Raw genomic sequence first — 23,611 nt, 5'->3', positions numbered from 1 at the left:
TGACAATGAGCCGACATTTAAAACTAAAGAGATAAGGAGTTTCCTTGATAGTTGGGGAGTACAAATTAGATTTAGAGCCGCTTATTATCCTGAAGGAAATGGAGTTGTAGAAAGAAACCACCGTACGATCAAGAGAATAGCAGAACGATCGAAAATGTCGATACCGGAAGCACTATATTGGTACAATGTCTCAGCCGACAAAAATGGTGCAAGTCCGATGGATAAAATATACAGTTATACCATTGGTGTGAAAGGATTGGGAAAAGAGAATCTTCCTGCGCAAAATGTCACGAACAAGAGGTTTCGAATCGGCGATAAAGTCTGGCTGAAACCACCAAATGCGAGGTGCTATACAAAGTGGCAACCAGCTACGATAACTCGGAGTGCGTCGAAACAAATCGTAGAAGTGAACGGCATTCCACGTCATGTGAAACACGTTAGACCTCGAAATGATACTCAGTCCTGCATTATCCCTGATGTGGAAATAGAGATGAATACTGAAACTGGTCTAGAGAACGCTAAAAATCAAGGAGAGCAAGTTAAAGATGTATTAGAGACGAACGAGGAAAATGTCGAAGCTGAAGATAGACCCCAAGAAATCGACATGCTTTTGCGACGGAGTGGTCGGAAACGGCGCATGCCTTCGAAATACTTTGATTGCTATTGGGATGATCCGTAAGGATTAAGGAGGAGTGTAATTCTGGAAAGTTCTAGAACATTTAATGACATTAGAGATTTAATAGCTTTAATAGTTTTTACCAATAATAATTGTAAATATGTTTTTGCGGTGATTTATGACGGTGTTTTGAAGGACATTTTAGGAAAAGCATAGAGTATATATATTGAGGAAAAATTTGTAAATAGCAGAGTTTTAGTTAGGAGAAAAGATTATCGTTTATTGATTTAATTTATCTGTTTATTGATTTGTTGGTTACGAGAAAAAACTTTCACAAGCATTTGTATATGTATTTCACAAGCATTTGTATATGTATATGTATAAGCATTTGTATATTTCACAAGCATTTGTATATGAGAGTCAAAAAGTTTCCAGATTGACATAATGGCAAACTTAAGCCAGCATTCAACTTTATCTGCTTAATTTTGAGGCTAAGATTTTAAGAGGGGATAAAAACGAAAGGTTAGAGTCAGTTTTAACTCCAAGATATTTGATTGAGATAGCAGAATTGAAATTTTGAGTTTTTTCTTTCTTAATCTAAAATTTAAATTTTTTTGATTTATTTGATTTGAATATTACCAGTTCAGTTTGAGCTGCAGTTATGAGAATGTTTATTTAATCAAAGCCACTGGGCTAGATAGACAAATTTGTTGTTAATGTGTTTGTTATTTTTTATTAAAGATTTGTTGATACTGAGCAAGCTAGTATCATAAGCAACAGCTGCAAAATTGATTAAGTTATTGAGATCATTAATGTAAAAAAGAAAAAGTAGAGGTTCTAATACTGAGCCTTGAAGGGCACAATTCGAAAATTTTATTTGAATAAAAATATTGAAAATATTGAAAGAAATAATGTAAATAATTGAAGATTTTAAGTCATTAATGGAAAAAAACTGTGACATGTTGTTAAGATAGAAAGTAAACAATTTAAGTGGAATTCCTCTGATCATTATTTTTTCTTTCTAAACAACTTCACTTCCAACAAGGTTGCAAGCAACCAATATTAGAGTTAGAAGTTACTGGATCAGAAAAGATGAAGTTTATATAGCAAGATAACAATTGACAGACGACTTGAAAGATTGCAAGTTATATGAATTAGGAAAGCAAGATGAAAGAAGCGAATTCCAAATAACAGTAAAAGGATGAGACTTAATTGAATGATGTACCACGCGAGTGAATTTTAGTAGATGGCACAAGAGGCGCTAAGTAGAAGTAGCGCCCATTATAGTATTTATAAAAAAGAGAGAAAAAAAAGCAATATTATGACAATGTGACAATAGTTCAAGGTTAGCTGAAATAGCATGCCCAACTATGTTTACAATAAGTTTTTGCACCTTGTCTTAAAGAAAAAGGGCATTATTCAAAGATCTGTTCCAGATATGGCATCAATATTCCATATATGGACGAGTTTGAGATTTATAGAGATAAAGAATAAAATCTAAAGTAGAAAAGTGGCAAGCACAATAAAGAGATGCAACCTCAGCAGATGCTAACTTTAAAATAGATTTGATATATGGTTTTCAAGAAAGATCAGAAGTAAGAGTTAATCATAGAAGATGAAGGGTAGATGACTCATCAAGTACATTACCGTTTATAAGCATTGAAAGATCTAGATTGTTGCGATAACAATTAACAGAAAAAATTGAGTTGGAATAAAGTTTGGATTAGTTCACCTGTCTGGATTAAAGTTCACTAGCTCCTGAGAGCTTCATGTTGTTGCAAAAGTGAGATCCTTTTAAAGCTCAAATGTCCTTTCCAAGCAATCAGAGAGTGTTGGCTTCTAATCAAGACAACAGCAAATGGTAATATCGTCACACGAACAATGCCACTTTAAATGTGAGGTCTCTTGGGAGATTTTTGAAAATAGAGATAATAGATACTGCTTTCAGCAGCAGACTCTGATGAGCATTTGTTAAATAATTTTGAAGGTATAGACAACAGCTCTGGAGAACGCTTTTGCAAGACTATAACAGGTATGTTGTCTGGACCACAAGCTGTAGAAGAGTCTAAGCAGGATTCCATTATTTTCTTGTTTTTAGAGTAGGATAGAGTGATCAACTGTATTAAAATTTTTTTTTAGATCGAAAAAGAAACCATATACCAAGTTTCTATCATCAAGAGCTTTTTTAATTTACTCAGTGATTACATTATTGAGTGAATTGTGGTGAGGTTAGTGCAAAATCTATACTGGTGTTTATTAAGGCATTTACAATTATTCAAGGCATTTATTAAAGACATTTATTAAAGGCATTTATCAAGGACATTTACATTTATTCAAGAATGCATAGAGCCTCTTATGCATAGCTTTTTCAAAAGGTTAGCTTAAGTTAAAAAGAATGAAGATGTGTCAGGTTATTGATATATTCACTGTAGATCTTTTTTTAAATATTGTTGTAACTTTAGCAACTTTGAAAGCATCTGAGAATGAACGATTTTTAAATGAGTTATTCATAGTAATACTGAAGGACTTCAAAATAAAATCTGGAATAAATTTAAGAAGGAATGTAGGAAGGCTATAAGGACCAAAGCTTTTGCCAGTTCTTAGAGTGGTTTTATTGAAATTAGATATTTCATTTGACAGGATCAATAAAAAACGAGTTAGCAATTATTCTTAATATTGTTTATGTTTTTTACTAAAAAAGGCTATGTAATAAGATTTTTTACTAAGTTTTAATAGATTGCTGATTCTATTTCTATAAACTTTAATTTTTTTAAACAATTTATTTTTAGTACTAATTTTGTTACATTTTGCATATTTTTTATAGAGTCTGTTTTTAATGGAAGTAGATCAAAGTATACCACTTGTGATTCATGGTTTTGCATTAAGTTTGATTTGCTGCTTTGTTAATTTTTTGTATGAAGTATGCTGGTCTAAGATTTCTTCAAATATTTTTTTAAAGAAAATTGCTGAACTGATTTATATTATTATCTTTTTTAATAAAGAAATCCCAGTAGGTGTTAGCAATTAATGCAGTTTTGTCAAAGTTCTTGAAGCATAGTCTGGAAGATTTTTTTGGGTAATTAATTTTTCAAGAAATGCAAAACAATATCGCTTTATGATCAGGTATTGATATAGTGAGATTGCCAGAGATTTGGTCAGGTGAATGGAAATTTATAAATATGTTATCAATAAGTATAGACACTAATTGATAAACAGCTTAATCTTAGACCTGCGATTTAGCTGCAATGCGTGTAAATAAAATTATAGAAGAGTGTAAAGGAAAAGAGTTTAGTAAGTCAAGGTAAATAGAAATAAGATTTGATTCAATATATCTTAGAAGATCCATATTAAAATCTCCCAAGGGGAGAATACTTTTTTTTACTATTTAGCTTATCTAATAGTGGAGTTTAATAAATACTAGTGAATGCCTAATGTTAAAACCATTTATAGATATATTTGTTATGTTTGTATTCTTTACATATAAATTGGGTTCAGTAATAACTATTGCCACAGGTAATGCATTAAGAGTGCTAATAAAACTGCAGAGATCATCAATGTGAAATGGCAATAAAATATGAAAGCAATGTTGAGATTAGTAGAAAGATTATTTGAGTTATTTTTTTATTGAAATCTGTAATGTATCTATAGTATTTACAACTAATTGAACTGTGTAAATAAATAAGATCAAAAATTGTATTTCTTTGATCATATGTAGAGTCAAGATGATATTAAAATAGCATTCTTATTTGATAATGTTGGTCTAAGATTAGAACATCTTAGATCTATCATCTAGAAATCGTAGATTATTTTTGATAATCTAAGTCAGAAAGAGAGCCAAATGGCATATTTCTAGATAAACAGTTAAAACCGTATCAATCAGAAGAGTCTGGCATAACAAGTTAATAGGAGTGAGTAAATCAGAAAATTAAAATTGGATGCAAGGTAGTAAAAAAACTGGAATCTTGAATTGGACAAAATATAGTTTGTAAACTATAGTAAAATAATAGTAAGTTTTAAAAGATAAATTCAATAGCTATTACACATAGTACATATTATTAACAATTAAGTTGATGATAATTAAGTGGATAATCATAATAACAAAATAAAAAAAGCAGTGACAGAAAAATAATAATAATAATTAATACAAGAACACACACTAATATTATATCAATATATATAGAAGTAATAATAATAAGTGAATCTAAACTTAGTATACTGGATAATTTTATACTAATAATAACCCAAAATAAAAAATACTAAACATTTAATTACCACAAAAGTTAATAAGAAAAAAAAAAGGAAAAAAAAAAAAGATCAACAAACTCTCTCAAATAACAAGTAAATACTCTTAGATAACAAATAAATAATTTTAGTCAACAAGCAAATACTCTAAAATAATGAGGAAAAATTTTTTTTATACTTGATATTTTTTTGTTTCTTTTGCCTTTATGCTTATTTGATTCAATTCTTTCTGCTTATTTGATTCAATCCTTTCTGCTTATTTGATTCAATCCTTTCTGCTTATTTGATTCAATCCTTTCTGCTTATTTGATTCAATCCTTTCTGCTTACTTGATTCAATCCCTTTGATCAATAAGTTTCATTCAATAAACCTTTTTTCAATACATTTCATTTATCTATAGTAATTTTCTCTAGCTTACAACTTTTGATTATTTAAACTTATTAAATTTCCAAAATATAAATACTAATGATAATGATTACAACTATTTTCCTTTATTATCCTATTTATTTTTGAGTGGCTAACTTTTTGGCTTTTTTGTAAATGTTTTCTATATGCAACCATTTTCGCATTTTTATTTTCAAGTTTAATAATTTTGTCTAATAACCAAATTAATGTCTTTTAAATTTTCTTCTGATAACATCTACTTTAAGTCATATAACTAAGACTATTTAATTTAAAGCAAAATTTAAAATGATAACTATTCATATTAAGTTTGCCATATTTAAAACCGGTTACGCACCCTTTTAAAGCAAGCTTTATAACGTTTGTATGTTCTTTATATACACTAAAACTATCAAATTTTCTTTGAAATATATTGGTAGGAGTTATATGTATATGAAATTTATATCAAATTAGTTATGTTGGCTCAAAAGAGCTGTAATTATACTAGTCTATAACAAAATAACATAGTTAATTTGGTTTTTCTTTACAATCAAAAGAGCTATAATATTACCATGAAATAAAAGAAAGATGGAGCAACTCATGAAACCTGATAGACCTTGTATAGATCTGAACTCACCAGATGCAGCAAAAACATGCAATCATTGATTAAGAACATATACAATTTTGTAAGTACAGTTGATGATAACTCCACTAATCTTATTTTCCTAATAAACCATATTGAACCTTATTGAAACCATATTGAAAGTCTGTGAATCCATATCAGAGTGTGATGAGTTAGAACCAGTAACAAGTATTCTCGACTCTATTTAAATAAAACCAAAGAATAAAATATTTGCCAGACACATTTTGTCAACACCGAACCGACAGCCAACAGAAACCGAGTGAATCGATAGATCAAATCCTAAATTAACTTAAAAATTTATCTAAGGACTGTAAGTTCACTGCTGTAAGTACTCAGCAATATAAATCTGAAATGATTTGTGATGCATTTATAAATGGCTTACTTTCCAACATTATATGCCAACAATTACTAGAAAACAAGACATTAGACCTTTCATCAGCCTTTAACCAAGCTAGATCTCTAGATGTGGCCCAACAAAATTCAAATCAATACTCCCAACTGACCATACCTTTCTATCTAAGATGTAAAACAAATATGTAAAGATTGTAGAATAAGTAAAAAAATAAAACCCAAGTACTATCGCCCAAATGATGTGCACCTAATTAAAGCAACTCAGCCATTCGAACATATATCTATTAACTTCAAAGGTCGATTACTTTCTTCAACCCCTGAACAATATATGCTAACAATTGAAGACAAATGCTCTAGTTTCCCCTTGCTTATCCTGCGAAAGATATGACAACTCAGACAACAATAAACTGTTTAGCTGGGTTTTTTTCCATTTTTGGTATGCATTATTATGTTCATTCTGATTGCGAATCCTCATTAATATCTTTCGAATTAAAGCACTGATTCTTATCAAAAGGTATTGCAACTAGCAGAACAACCCCTTACAACTCGAACCAAAATGGGTAAGTTGAACGATACAATGGAATTATTTGAAAGTCAATTTTACTCACTATGAAATCTCAAAATCTGCCTATATCATGCATTATTTGCTATCTGATGCACTTCATACTACAAGATCTCTATTATGTACTTCTATTAATTGTAGTCCACATGAACGTCTTTTCGATTTTCAACAAAGATCATCATCTGGGTCCTCAATTCCTTCATGGCTTGTCAACCCATGACCTGTACAAAAGAAATGCGATGGAAAGTAAATATGAAGATTTAGTAAACGAAGATCAGCTTATTGAAGCAAATCCTCATTATGCTTATGTGAGATTTCCTAGTGGACATGAGCCAGCTGTTTAGTAGACACTGCATGTGCTGCAGTGTCTACTAAACAGCTGGCTCCCATTGGAACAAGTCCTATAATACAAACATCAAACAACAATTTAGAAGTAACAGCCATCAATAACTATCCCCTAACCCCTAATGGTAGCAATGAAATTCTTTTAATCTCTGAAAAGGAACTAGAAAACAGTCTGAATCCTATAGAGCAAACTAACATTTTACCTCATAGATCTTTACAAAATTCTCAAGCACCAGGAAAACTCAACTTATAAATACACCTGAACACTTTTAAGAAAAGGGTGAATGTTATGTTAATGTGATATACATATACATATATTTTATTACCAATATATTTATGTGTACATATACGTTTTATATTATACTATATATACTTTATGTATTTTGTTATAGACTTGATTATAACTCTTTTGAGCCAACATAATTAATTCAGTTATTCTTTACAGCTACCACCCTAAAAAATGGTAAAAAATGAACTCACTTAGATGAGTTCAATGTTTAAACTTGGTAACTTCATTTGTATATTATAAACTTTTTTTAAACAAGTATTTCTATGTCAGTTTGAATAAAGAAAAGATGGCTAATAGTTGCAGTTACAAAATCTTATCAAAATCAATTCTGATAATCTTACCAATAATTGCTGATGATACAACTATGTACTCTACTCATGATAAAGAGATATTTAAAATATGATGTCTATTCTAAAAAATAACATTTTGATTTTTTAGAATAGACATCATATTTTAAATATCTCTTTTGTAAAACATAAATTTAAAAAAATTTGTGAATTTGTTAAAATATTAAAAAAAATATTATTTTAATTCAAAATATATTAAACAAACAATCAATATCAACATTTTCATTGGCATAATAAATAAAAAAATAAAACTATTTAAAAAAATAATTTAAAAATAGTTTACAATTATTAAAATCATTTTTGCATTAAATATATATATATAAATATATATATATATATATATATATAAATATATATATATATATATATATATATATATATATATATATATATATATATATATATATATATATATATATATATATATATATATATATATGTACACACATACATATATATATATATATATATATATATATATATATATATATATATATATATATATATATATATATATATATATATATATATATATATATATATATATATATATTATTTGTATGGCATATTTATAACTGCGCTCACTATACAAAAAACAACTTTTTAATAAAAAAACAAACTTCTTACTTTTACAAGTTGTGGTAAATATGAAGATAGGTTTGACATTGCCATTCCATTGAAAAGCTAAATATAGAAATTAAAGTAATAACTAAAAACTTGAGCATTAGTAATATTTATATTTGTAGTAATATTTATAGATTGGATAGGGAGATGCAATCTTGTGGCAATCGGGAAGAGGATCATCATTAGCAACTAGAAACCTTGATTTATGATATATTTTTTGAATCTTGTGCAAAAAAAAAAGACCATCATTAGAGGAACCAAACTTATTGCAGACAACAGTATTCTAGAAATGGACATAAAAGAAATTTATAAAAGTAGAATTAATAGTGAGCACAATATGAGGCATTATCTAATTAGTAGCCTAATTTCAAAGCAAGAAGATGGGACCTTGTGGTACTCTAGAAAATACTGAAAATGAAGGAGAATCTTTTCCATCAAGAACAACTTTAAATAATGCAATCCAAAAGGAATGATTCAGTATTTTTATAATTTTTTCCAGATACAATATATGAACATCAAACTTATGGAGAAAACCAGCATTTCAGACTTTATCAAAAGTCTTTTAAATGTCAAGAACAATTTCGCTAGCCTGGTTGCCTCCGTGAACACAATAGAATACATAATAAAACCTTTTTGTTATACAGAGAAAATCTGTTGCAGCCTTTTTCTACTACTATTTTCTACTACTACAATTCAAAAGGATATTTGTAGAAAAGAGACTTATAAGGACAGAGGTTAAACTTGGTAGCTAAAGCAGGATTAACAATCTACAATTTTGAACTTTGTCTAAAAGAGAAAAGGCTTCAATAGAAGAACCAGCTTGATTATAATAACAGTATTCTATATACAAGGATAAATAAAAGATTTAGAGAAGTAAAGAATGGAACCAAGAGTGATAAGTTAGCAGTAAATAAGTTAGCTGTAAAAAAAGAGAATAAAAATACAATACAATACAATAGTACTCAAAATAGTAAAACTGATTTGACAATAATCAAATCAGTTTTACTATTTTTAGCATAAATGATTTCACTATTTTATTTTAACATCTTTCCCATTTTTCTGATTATCTCTTTTCTATAATCTAAAAATACAAATTAGAGCTTTTTTTGTTTGATGTTTTTAACTTTTAATTTAATTTTCATATTGACGATAATCATTCTTTAACTTTTTCACATATTGCAACACAAGTTGATGTTATATTTGATAACAAGTCAATATATTTTTGTAATAGTAGACTCTATATCTATTTAACTATTTTTGCATACCACTTCTTACTTTATAAAAATTATTCAACATTGGTAGTAGGCTACTGCAACAGGTTAAATCTCAAAAATTAATAAAGACTCCTTACATAATTCCCCCATCGTTTTTTTCTATCAGTCGATAGTATCATTTTTCTTCAGTGGCAGAAAAAATATTTTATTAATTTTTCGAATCATTTCTATCATATTTTTGAATTGTATTTGCATGGCTCATAATCAGATCAACATATGTTTCATTACCTACATTTAACAATGTATGTTTAACTTAACTACCAATATTGTCATTTTTCTTATTATCCTAAAAGCATTCTGTTCCTAAATTAGTTAGTTTTTCTTGTTCACCTACATTTTCTTATGAAAACTGATAATATTTATTATTAGAAACCTTGATATTTACCATAGAATATTGTAAATTGAAACGCTTTTAATGATTTTTACTATTTAACTTTTTTACTTTCTTCATTAATGATGCCCCATACAGTGGGGAGCTAGACCACATTTAGGCGATATAATTTAACAGTAAAATTAAAAAATTTAGTTTTAACAGATTTATATGTATGGCTTAAACATTCTAGTTTTTAAATTTTTTAAATTCACAGAAAATATGAGATTTTGAACTTTAATTTTAATCTCCTCCAAGAGAAATTGTGGGTTCTCGGGTTAGCGAATCGGCTGAGCTAGTAGGTAAAATCTTTTTAAACCACCGAGGATAGTCTCTAAAAGATGAAAATGCAACTTGATGCAGAAAACTTTGCGGTAACTTTTTCTCCTGGTTTTTTATATATTAATGATGAAATTTATAATAAAATTCAGTATTCTTTTCAAAATTGGGTTAGAATTTTATTTTCGGGTTTCCTCTTGAAATAAGAATTTAGAGCTTTACTACAGTTAAAAAAATAATTATGTTAAAAAATGCTTGCCACAACAATCAAAATTGATCCAACAAGCTGAATAACTGCTTTTGTTCCTTGGGTACATGATACTATAAAGTAGCGAAATAACACATGCAAAAGGGCCTGATTTTATATAATTTTAAAGAACTGTATGTTTCTTTAAAAACTAAATATCTTCAAAAGACAATGATGTGATGGTGGTGATGGTGATGATGATGATGATGATGATGATGATGATGATGATGATGATGATGATGATGATGATGATGATGATGATGATGATGATAATGATGATGATGATGATGATGATGATGATGATGATGATGATGATGATGATGATGATGATGATGATGATGATGATGATGATGATGATGATGATGATGATGATGATGATGATGATGATGATGATGATGATGATAATGATGATGACGACATGTTGCAGAATGCCAAGCTAGATAGCTAAGGTTAAAGAGAAAATTGTCATTTTTTCTGCAACGCTACAGTTTGAAAAATAAGGAAGTCTGTCAGACAGGCTCTATAAAAACAATATAAAATTTATTAAATTTATAAGATGCGAACTTTATAACAGAAAATTGGGATAACAATATATATATATATATATATATATATATATATATATATATATATATATATATATATATATATATATATATATATTGTCATATATATATATATATATATATATATATATATATATATGTATATATATATATATATATATATATATATATATATATATATATATATAAATATATATATATATATATTTGAAAGATGACATCTTGTATGAGAGTATATTATATATTATTTTAAAACATCAAGAAATACAGTTTCTCTCAATACAAATAATATTATTATATAAGAAATTTTCGCTGGGTTATAGATACCAGCATCATCAGCTTTTAAAATATTACAATAATTTTTAATCGTTATAGTTTATATAAAATTGTTACTATTGACGTTAGCGGTTGAATGGCTTCTTTTGATTTTTAAATTTTAAAAATGGCGTCCAAAACATAGTTTTGACATATTGGCCTTCATCAAGGTTAATTCCGCCGTTTCGCGAAGGGCACATGTTGTTTTGTATTTCTAACGCCTCTCTAATTTTTCTTTCAAACTTTTTATTTTCTACCTTTAACGTTCTTGTTTTTTCCCAAATAATATTTTCTTTGCAAAAGGTTTTATGAAATGCTAATGCAGATTGATTAGGCTTGTTTTCATTAATGCTCTTCTGATGTTGATGCATCCGCGTACTTACCTGCATTTTTGTTTCACCTATGTAAACTTTGGAGCAGTTGCATTTTATTATATACGTTCCAGGTTGGCTGTTACTTGGTAGTTTTGTTTTGTTTTTTGATGTTAATAAAGATCTTAAATTTGGGTTTGATTTAAATACTGCTCTGTACCCTGCTTTCCGGAATATTTTTCGAAGTTTTGGTGAAAGGCCTGGTACCCAAGGTAAAGACACTACAGGAAGATTGTTGCATTCTGATGGAATTTTGTTTTTATTTTGTCTTTTTTGATGGAATTGGTGTGTAATATTCCTCAATAGCTTTTCATAATACCCATTTTCAATAAACATGTCAATTAAAAAATTTATTTCGTTTTGCAAATGATGTTTACTACATATGGAGTAAGCTCTGTGGAGAAAACCTTTAAATATAGCTGTTAAAATATTTGGATCGTGATTTGAATGCGGTTTAATTTGAATGTTAGTGATTGCCTCTTTTCGATATACTTTGTACTCATATTTTCCTAGCGTGTTATTTGTAATGGTTATATCAAGAAAGTTAAGCGTTTTTGTTTCGTTTTCAACTTCAATTGTGTATTGTATTGCAGGATGTTGTTGATTTAAAATATCTTTGAACTGTTTTGCTTGTTTGATGTTAGGAATTCTTGCATGACTATCGTCAACGTATTTTAAAAATGATTTTAGATTAAGTGCAGGATTTTTTTGTCAAAGCCATTTTAATTGCATTATTTTCATGGAATTGTAGAAAAGATTCCGCGAGAATGTGATTTTACATTTCCTTTTTCAAAGAAAATTCTATTTGGGAAAAAAAAAGAACTTTAAATTTATAAAATAAAAAGTTTGAAAGAAAAATTAGAGAGGCGTTAGATATACAAAACAACATGTGCTCTGCGCGAAACGGCGGAATATATATATATATATATATATATATATATATATATATATATATATATATATATATATATATATATATATATATATATATATATATATATATATATACATTTTTTGAAAATGTTGTTATAGGCAGGCGCAGTTTTTAGGATAGACCAGTTTAATTTAAAATTAATATTTTTTTCTTTTAGTTGCCACATTTGTAAATAATATTTTTTGATAAGCATTTGCCATTCATTGGGCAGTCAAGTTTTTGCTTGCAGTTACAATTAAAGTAAGCTATAGCATATATACAAAAAACATTGAAAGAATTATAAAAGGCCATAATTTTGCATTGATTAATAAAAATGAATTTCTCAAAGAAAAAAACACTGAAAATTGTAACTGCAAGCAAAAATTTGACTGCCCTATGAATGGCAAATGCTTATCAAAAAATGTTATTTACAAATGCATTGTTTCCTCGCAAAACAACCCTGATAAACATTATATTGGCTTAACCAAGGGCATATGGAAAAAACGTTATGCCAATCACAAACAATCTTTTAAACATAAAAAATACTCAAAAGAGACTATGCTGTCTTAATATATTTGGCAACTAAAAGAAAAAAATAATAATTTTAAATTAAACTGGTCTATCCTAAAAACTTTCCCATTAACAACATTTCCAAAAAATGTATACTATGTTTACAAGTTTTTAACTCTTCTGCAAAATCTGCAAATAGTTCAGAAGCACACGGCTTTATTTCACCGCCATACAATCCAACAACAAACGGTTTAAAATATTCAAATTGACAAAGTATAGGCCAAACTTGGTAGGCACTGGATTCAAAGAGTGGTAGACCATCTACATTACATATAAGATTAATTTTAGTGGAGTTGAAGTCTTGAACTTGCAATATATTTTCAATGTCTTGTTTTATGCCAAAATAAATGTAATTTCCATTTTTTAAAGATGCTGTTTTCACAACTCTTCTTGTACACAAAAGTGTCTTTGCCCTTTTTGGCATTTCCTGGTGCCCATAACAATTTAAAATTGTTAAAACTCAAATCTAAGTGGTATTATTTGATTTGGCATTTATATAGTATAATGGATTCAAAGTTTAGATCAACAAAAAGAAAAACTGTTTCTATCGATAAGAAAAAACTCTATCTAGTTAGACATATTTTTAAAAATATTTCAGACGTCCATGGATGTTTATAGACGTCCAAAATGGACGGACGAATGCCATTTTATTTAGTCGTCTATTGGACGTCCAAAATAAACTTCCGTTCGTCTAATTTAAGACGTCTGTGAAGGTCTATAGATGTCCAAAATGGAGGGACGAGTGCCGTTTCATTTAGTCGTCCATAAGACGTCTTATGGACGTCCGTCCGTTCGTGTATAAAATGCATGAATTTATTTGCTTTGCATTGATATATATATATATTTATATATATATATATATATATATATTTATATATATATATATATATATATATATATATATATATATTACGTCATTTCATAGTTATATAGTATAAGATTGGTATTCAGAGAAATATTTGCTAAAAATGTATTACTATTTGTGAGCTTGCCTGAAATAGGGGTCTGAACCCATTTTAATAGATGGTCAGGATCCACCAAATCAAAAATTGAAAATTACTCTCTCCCGCCTCTATCATTATAGACAGTTTGAATCTGCCCCTGATCACAATGAAATCATTTCTAAGATTCTTTATGTCTTTTTAGACCGCTCTGATGCATAGTATAAAAGCAAAAAAAAACTTAACATTTTTCTCCATAAAGATGGTTTTGAAATGAAGCATGGTGGACATTTTTTGTAACAAGTTATTGTGAGCCACCGTATGATGGTGTTGGTAGCAATGCAAAATAACTGCAAATGCAAGCCTACAAAGGCCCATTAATGACCAAATATTGTATTGTAATGAAATTTTTGGCTTCTACACTGACAATATTTAAGGGATTATTTTTCTCAAGATTAAAAAAGAAATAATGACAGTCAGACAAAAATTGTTTCCAGCAATATTGGACGGTTCCTTAACTTTGGAGCTATCATCAATTTAACCCAGAATCTTTAGATGTCATTAGTTTTAATCAAACAGGTGATAAAAATAGCTGTTTTTGATTTTTTTTTAATTTAAAGAACTCAACCTAAGCAACAAATTAACAATAATACATTAAAAATTGGTGAATTTATTCTGCTTAAATATGACACGTCTCATTGGATTGGTATTATACATGAATCTGACAATAAGTAAGATGTTATTGTAAAATTTGTGCACGGTCTTTTTCTGGCTATTTAAAGTAGATTAGTGTTGGTTTCTAGTTTATTCACTCGAATAGTGTCCAAACATGTGCTTCAACCTTGCCACTTTTAGCATTTATTTTTGGTTTATGTTTATCTTAGTATTAATTTTATTCATATTTATTAATACTGAATAATCTCAATATAGTTTTTTTATATATTTCAGTTACTAAAGGAAGGAAAATAATAAAGTATGTAAAATGAAAACATAAGTTTATGCTTTTGGGTTAGTGAACTTTGCATATAGGTACATTTGCATGTGAAAACTTCTTTACTTTATGAAAAATAATATAATATAAAATGAGACAATTTTTTATTTTTTTACATTTTTAACTTTTAAACCACTTGATGTTTCTTGAGCATTAAAATAGGGTATTTAAATATTTATATAAAATTATTTAAATTGATACAATAAAATTTAATAAGCAATAAAAACTTTAATGATATGCTGTGTCTGATTTATGGGTTTCTCATTTCATAAAATAGCTAGGTACAAATATTTTAGTAAAAAAGAAAACGAATATTTTTATCTGACTTAGAATCTCTAAATCAGGGACGTGGTGGCCCAGTACGAGGGTACGAGGATTTGTACTGGGCCCTGATTCTAGCTCAGGAAACTGGGCGCCCAAAAAGAAACTGGGTCCCCAATCCACAAAGAGAAAAAATTTATTTAAGTTCTATAAGTTTCTATGAGGGCATTTTTTACAACATTTTATTTAACTTGCTTTCACGTCGGTTTGTTTGTTTGTTTAGTGTTCTCACAAAGCAAACATTAGGTCAGCGGTAATGATAAAAGAAATACGCTAAACTTTATTTTAGCGTAAATAAAAGAAATCGTTAAGAAAAGTAATGAAAACAAACAAAAAAACAAAAAACTTTGTCTAGCGTAAATAAATAAAATCGCTGTTGAATAATAACAACGAAAAACGTTGTTGACCTGAAATTGATAGATTTTATACTGTAAAAAAGTAAGTAATGCTTTAATAATTTACTTATAAATAGCAATTAAAAATAATAAATAAAGTTTTTAAGCAAATAAGTAAAAAAAAATATCTTATCAACGTAGAAATATAAAGAAGAAAGCTAAAGAAGTATAAAGAAGTATAAAGCTAAAGAAATATAAAGAAGAAATATTAAAAAGAAAGCTAGAAACTAAAGTTGATCGATTAGCTTGTCTTGCTCGAAAAAGAGAACGGAAATTTCGAGCTAGAGCAAATAAATCAGCTGAACAACGAGCATCTAGGCTAAAAAAATGAAGAGAACGATTTGTTAAGGCAAGGGCTGCTGAAACAGAAGAAGATAGAGGCAGACGTATTGCTAAACGAAAAGAATACCAAAAACAAGCATTGTTGTGACGAACGATTAAACGATGCCTCCTCTTTATCTGATGAAATTAACCATTCCATCAACAGAAAAAAGAGAAAATTGTTATGGAAAAGTTCAAAAAAATAAATGTATAAAATGCATGAATTTATTTGCTTTGCAATGATAAATATGCTTAATATATGTTTGATAAATAAAATTTTGTGTTTAATGAATTTTTGTTATTACTTTCATTTACTACTACTCAATATGCTCCATTCCACTCCCTATCGGTCCATGGATTTTGTAAATAGTACTACTATTTATAAATTCCATTGACCGATAGTAATCTCAAACGAAAGAAATCAATTCCCTGGTTTCATCATAGGACGTATTTTTAACTTTATATTTATTTATGTTACAGGTGAAATGAAGGGAAAAAAAAGAAAGAGGCAACATGGAAATACAAATCTGGTGCAGAAAAAAAAGCTCAAAAACGACGATATGAATTAAAAGCAGCTCGCAATGATCCAAAACAATCAAAGTTAACGGCAGGTCTCGTGTCAGTGCAAGTGCCACAAATACAGAGAAAAGCTGGGACATCTTTTACAGTAACAGAGAATGCAGAATTAACATTAACATCTATTGTGATTATCACAAGTAAGCCTATTATTGAAACAGAGCCAATAACAGAAATTAGTGACCAATCATCTGTACAAGAAACAAAAAAATAATCAAGATGTCATAATTGCAGCAGACAAAGGAGCAAAACTACAATATTCGGAAACATTCAGAAACCGAAACGTTACTGAAATTGAGAGAGTGACTGTAGAAATGGGTAATTATGAAGTGCCTGTAACTGCAGCGGCAGACCTAACTCTAGCAGAAAAGATTATTCAGAAACAATCAGGCAACTTTGTAAATGTCAATGAAAATGATCCAGCTAAATTTCTAGAGCTGAAAAATGAAAAGATGATTGATAAAAAAGCAATTTATTTTATTAGGGCCTAATCAACTCCTAAATCATTCGAGGATATCTAAGTATTACACTGAATCAGTTTAAGTTAAAGACATTCAAGTTGTGCAGAAAAGGTCTTGGCTCTATCACTAGACAACATTTTTTGCATTGTTTGTTTATGCTTTGGGTCAAGAGAGGACACAAGTTCTTTACGTGATGGTTTGATAATTGGTCAAACTTAAGTCACATCATAACAAAGCATTGCACCCAGAAAAACCATCGTAATGCTGCTGAAGCTATGGTTCATGCATTATCAGACTCCACAATTGAGAAAATATTAAATATTGAAACCATGAGACATCTGAATAAAAAACGTAAAGAAGTGGAGAAACTACATCAATACCTAATACAAGTTATTGATGCTATTCGGTATTTAATTGTAGAGAGTATTTCTTTACGTGGAAATGAGGAAGCCAACTTTTACTATGACTCTGAAAAAAGTGAAGTCTTTCATTGTGGTGCGGGTAAATTTCTAAATTTGTTAAATTTACTCAGTCAGTATGATGAGGTGCTGAATGAAAAACTTTCAAATATTCGCAGTACTCAAAAACAATCTGCTGGAAGTGGTGCTAGAATTGCGTTTCTTTCTTATTATACACAAAACAAGCTAATTCATACTATGACTCAGATGGTCAAAAAGGATATTTCAGTAGAGGTAAATAATTCAGTATTCTTTTCACTCTCAGCTGATGGCACCACTAATATTACACTCTGTGAGTAAACTTCTATTGTATTACGTTATGTCACGCTTGCTGCAGAAGAGGCCGTTGTAAAAGAACATCTGATTTCAATGGTTGAAAGAGACACAACTGCTGGTAAAGGAATAAGTAAAAAAAATCTGAACTCAAATTAAATAACGTAGATATTCAAAAGTGTGTGGGTATGCCTTATGATGGTGCGAGCAATATGCAAGTAATAAACAAAGGAGTTGTAACACATTTGAAGCAGTGTTCTCCCATGGCAATAGTATATTTATTGTGGATCTCATTGAACAAATCTGGTTATGAAAGCTTGTGCAAAATCTTTTGCTGTTTCTGTTAATCTTTTTGTAACAGAAAACAAGCCTGGTGATGTGCAGAAATTAAAGACTTTTCATTACAGAAACTCAAGGAAACGAAATAATATATTTAAGAAGTGCAAATATCTTCTTGAGGATGTGAATCTGTCTCTTAAACTGGCTGCTACCCACAATGTTCGTTTGAGTGCCATACAAAGAAATTTTTACTATCTTCTATTTGAGAGTCTCTTCAAAGAAATTTTTACTATCTTGGGTCCCTAAATAAAATTTTTCAAGGATATATAATGTCTGTCGATGTACCACTGGAAAAGCTTCAAGTTCTAAGGGACAGTGCTGGCCAAAATGCTATTTTATATGCTGTCAAAATTGCAACTGAAGCTCAGTTTGAACAGCAAACATTTGTTAAGAAAAGAACTCTCAGAAAGAAACGACTGGACTTCGGTGAAACAGAAGATGAGCGGCTTACTCAGGCTAAAGATCAGTGGCTAGCAGAAGTGTTTTATACTGCAGTAGATTCAGCAATTGCAGTTTTTGTTGACAAATTTTCTTCGCAACGGAAAATTTTAGTAAGCTTAGACACCTTTTTATTGAAGAATATGAATGAAGATATCAGTCATAATTTTCACTATGATCAGTAATTATTTTCAATATGAGTGAAGATATCAGTCATAAGTTTCATAATTTTTAAAATTCTAATTCACCAGAAGAAATTCAATCAGTGCTTGAAAAATTCAAAATTGGTATCAGTTTAAATGAACTCTCTACTGAAATGGTTGATTTTGTGGAGATCATCAGAAAGGCTGCTGAGAAGGATACAAAACTTTGCCTTCTTTCCTCACCATTACAATTAAATGCAGAAGACTATGTTAGATGCTATATTCTCCTCCGTTGCAGTTCTACTCAAGATAAACAGTACAAGAAAATGTGGAATTTGACGCATTCAGACATAATAAAAAACTATGCTGATACAAATGAGTTACGTAATATTTTGTATCTATATAAAACTTTTTTTAGTATAAATATAATTTTCCTTGATCGCTTATTTATCTCTCGTTATAAATACTTCACCGGGCCCCTCTTCTGTAAATTCGTACTTACTTTTCAGGTGCCACCACGTCCCTGCTCTAAACAAACTGCCCAAGTACTGAATGGGCAAAAGAGGGCTGATATCTGCTAAAAATCTAATATGGCCATATTTCAGTAACTTTTTTAAGTAAGAGGCTAAAATTTTCATGGAATTCTTATTTTGTTAAGTCCTCTTTATTGATTAAAAAATAACAAAATCTAAAACATGTTATTTAAATATTTAATTTTTTCTGGATCATTTAACATGGCATTACTTTTTTACTAAAATATGTTATTCAGCGTTTTTCAAAAATGAGTTAAAACAAAAATCTTTTATAAAAAAATCTAATTATTTAATTAGATTTTTTTATAAAAAAATCTATTTAAATAATTAGATTTTTTTATAAAATATCTTATGTCATATTTTATATAAAAATTTAATTAAATAATTAGATTTTTATATAAAATATTATAAGTCCATTTTGCCGTCTTTTATTTAAAAAAATGTACATCATACATAGTATTAAATCAGTTAAGCGGTTTATAATATTTTAAACCGCCTAACTGATTTATTACCATGTATGATGTACATATTTTAAATAAAAGACGACAAAATAGACTTATAATACTGCAACAATAGTTAACTCTCCTTAAGGAATTTTTAAAAAATATCTAATGTTTTTTACAGTTAAGCAACAAAATTTCAAGCTGAATAAAAATATTTTCTTTTGACCTATAAAACTTGATTAATTGCATAAAGAGATTTCCACCTTCCAGCCAATCAAGTTGGATTTAGAGTTTTTATTACAATATCACTTTCATCAGTAATAGAAGAGAAGATATATATTTCCTCCTCACTTTCGAAAAATGTCTGTTTTTTCCATTTTCAAATTCGGATTTTGGCTGCCTTAGCACTTTTTTCCCACGTCATTGTATGCATATATATATATAAATATAAATATATATATATATATATATATATATATATATATATATATATATATATATATATATATATATATATATATATATATATATATATATATACATATATATATATATATATATATATATATATATATATATATATATATATATATATATATATATATATATATATATATGTATATATATATATAAATATATATATACATATATATATATATATATATATATATATATATATATATATATATATATATATATATATATATATATATATATATATATATATATATATAGCTACAAAACATTCAACGCATAAAATCAATTATCTTAATTAGTTGTTTATGTTATCACGTTAACACGGTGTTGCATAACACCATTCATTTAAAAAATAGTTTAAAAAAAAACTTGATAAAGAGTTCATTCATTTCATTTTATTTCTGAATCGAAAACAGTGTTTCTAGATTCAGAAATCATAATGTACATTGATCAGACAAATTTCACTTTTCAATCGATATGAAGTTTTGCACAACGTTAACAATATAAACTCAACAATGTTCAAATTTAAATCGTAAAGTTTCTAGTCTTATTCTAACAAAATTTAAAATGCTAACAAAACAGGAAGAGCAATAGTTTAAGTACTTCAAAATGTAGTTGCTAAAAAAAGGATGAGCGGCAAACATCTACGGGTACTAGTGTAAAGCGTGAAACATTGGTGATTATTTGCAGGGCAGTAAATGCTATGATACTTTAATAAGCCTTATTTGTATCCCAAACATTTCAAAGAGACTTTTCTAAAGAAGCGAATCGGATAGATGAAGGAGGAAACATTTTGTGACTCCTCCTTTTTTTTTATCTTATGCATATTTATGAAAGGAGAGTTTAATTCTTTAAGACAATCATAAATTGCATTTGAAAGTATGTTTAGAACAAATTTATTTATACAAAAGTATTTTCTATATTTTTTTAATCCTAACTGTGAATACTTTAGATGTAATTTTTCCAATTAATAAATGATGATAAATAAAAATTAATAAAATGATGTGAATATTTTGTCTTTATAAACAAGTGCATATATAACATATATTAATAAATTGAGATTTTTAGGTGTTAAATTTTAAACCGTGAAGAGTTGAATACTTTTAACTTTCATTTTTTACCTTTATTTTTTACTTCCATACGGTGGCTCATACACGTTTAATTTGAGATTTCAAAGCATATTAATATAAATTATAATTATACTATTAGGCATATCATTATAGGCTTATAAATTAAACAAAAAGTTATAAATATAACAATAAGTTATAAATATTACAATAGGTTTTTGATACAAAAACAAAATTGTATTATACTTAAAAAAACAAAAAATTTATTCTCAGTAAAAAACGTGATAAAAGAGAAAAGTTTTGAAATGATTTACATGTTGTCACTAGGTCTAAAAAAATAATTATTTTTTGTCTTGTTCAACAAAATCCAAATCATTCTTTTAAAACAGATGTTAAAGAACTTATAAAAATCATTTACAAATAAAATTGAAAATATATAAAATAAATATCAATTTAATAAACAATATACTTAGTGTGTATTTATTCGTACACTTTTTGAATATTTTTATTTGGTTTTTTTATATAAGAATATTTTTTTGTTTATTTAAATATTTATATATATACTATAAATATATATATATATATATATATATATATATATATATATATATATATATGTATATACATCTTTATGTATATATATATATAAATATATTTATGTATATATATATATATATATATATATATATATATATATATATATATATATATATATGTATATACATCTTTATGTATATATATATATAAATATATTTATGTATATATATATATATTATATATATATATATATATATATATATATGTATATACATCTTTATGTATATATATATATATAAATATATTTATGTATATATATATATATATATATATATATATATATATATATATATATATATTTATATATATATAATTATATATATAAACAAAATGATATTTTAAATATTACTTTAAATAATTAAACAACTTTAAATAAAATAAATATAAAAAACGCTGATATTAAAGTATTAGATTTAATTTTGTATAAATAAAAAACATTAAAACGAAAAGGTAAAAATAAGTATAAACTTAGTTGTTACGGTAACAAAAAAAATTATAACAGTAAATGCTTTATACTAAATAGTACATTAGTAAGTGTATATACATATATATATATATATATATATATATATATATATATATATATATATATATATATATATGCTTATCTATTAAAAAAAAATCTACATACAGAAAAACGTAATAAACATGAAAAAACTTACGTTAAGAAAAAATACAATAAGACATATTCCAATTGGCAGAGGGGCTGCACCATTAACATAAAAAATTTTTTGTAATATATAACCCATTTTTTATATTTTAAAAAAAAGTCAATATCTAAGGTTGAATTAATATATGTCACATTTTTGTGTTCCAAAAATCAAAATTAAAGCATCACAAGCAATGGTGATTTATTTCTTCCGTTTTTTAACAAATCGTAAACTTATATCTATTGATTAAAAACTCAATGAAGTTTATTAATAATTTAAAAGTATATAAACTCATACAAAGGTTTATAAACTTGAACTTCAATTGTATTATGTAAGAACAGAAACTTCGAAACAATTTTATTTTCTTAAGAAAACTGCGTTTATAACATTCCTTTTTTCTTAACCTTTTCATGAAATTATATTAAAAAGAATATTCTTAATACAATATACAATAACAATATACAATATCGTTAGTTATTTCGTGTATTTCAAGAGTTTAATTTATTGAATATAAACCAATTTGAATATATAAACTATATCTGTTTGTTGTCGCTTTTGGGTACACATGATTTTTTAATTCTAGGTATTTTTTGTTTTTCGATATAGTTTGCTCATATGATTCAACAATAATCTATAAACAATAGAACTTTTTTTGTTAAAGTGATCCGAAAAAGGGTATTGCAATAGAAAAAAAGTATAACATAGAATTCTTTGAAAAACTAAGGCAGTTTTATGACTTTTTTTTTTCTAATATTTATTGCTTAAATAGACCAAATACTATAGAAAAAATAAGAAGAGAGGCAGAATAAAGGAACTAATGTGGAGAGAAGCGGTATGAATCAACAGATAAATTGTTTTGTTTTTAAAAATAAAAACAATAAA

General features: G+C 27.3%; 1 protein-coding gene across 2 annotated transcripts in view; it reads right to left on the bottom strand.

Moving 5' to 3' along the window:
* The window catches only part of LOC105845118 (uncharacterized), a 52,886-nt gene extending 29,935 nt beyond the window's left edge, over positions 1-22,951 (bottom strand). For both annotated transcript variants that reach the window (XM_065807294.1, XM_065807295.1), the window contains exons 1-2: positions 22,742-22,951; positions 8,404-8,460 (exon numbers count right to left, since the gene is read on the bottom strand). In XM_065807294.1, coding sequence (XP_065663366.1) covers positions 8,404-8,460; positions 22,742-22,828 — 144 coding nt within the window. In that variant the 5' untranslated portion in view covers positions 22,829-22,951. The remainder of the gene's footprint in view (positions 1-8,403; positions 8,461-22,741) is intronic.
* Positions 22,952-23,611: the final 660 nt, after the last annotated feature.

Source organism: Hydra vulgaris, chromosome 10, assembly GCF_038396675.1.
Source record: "Hydra vulgaris chromosome 10, alternate assembly HydraT2T_AEP".
Taxonomy (NCBI): domain Eukaryota; kingdom Metazoa; phylum Cnidaria; class Hydrozoa; order Anthoathecata; family Hydridae; genus Hydra; species Hydra vulgaris.
Note: the sequence above shows the minus strand (reverse complement) of the source record. Positions and strands in the feature narration are given on the sequence as shown.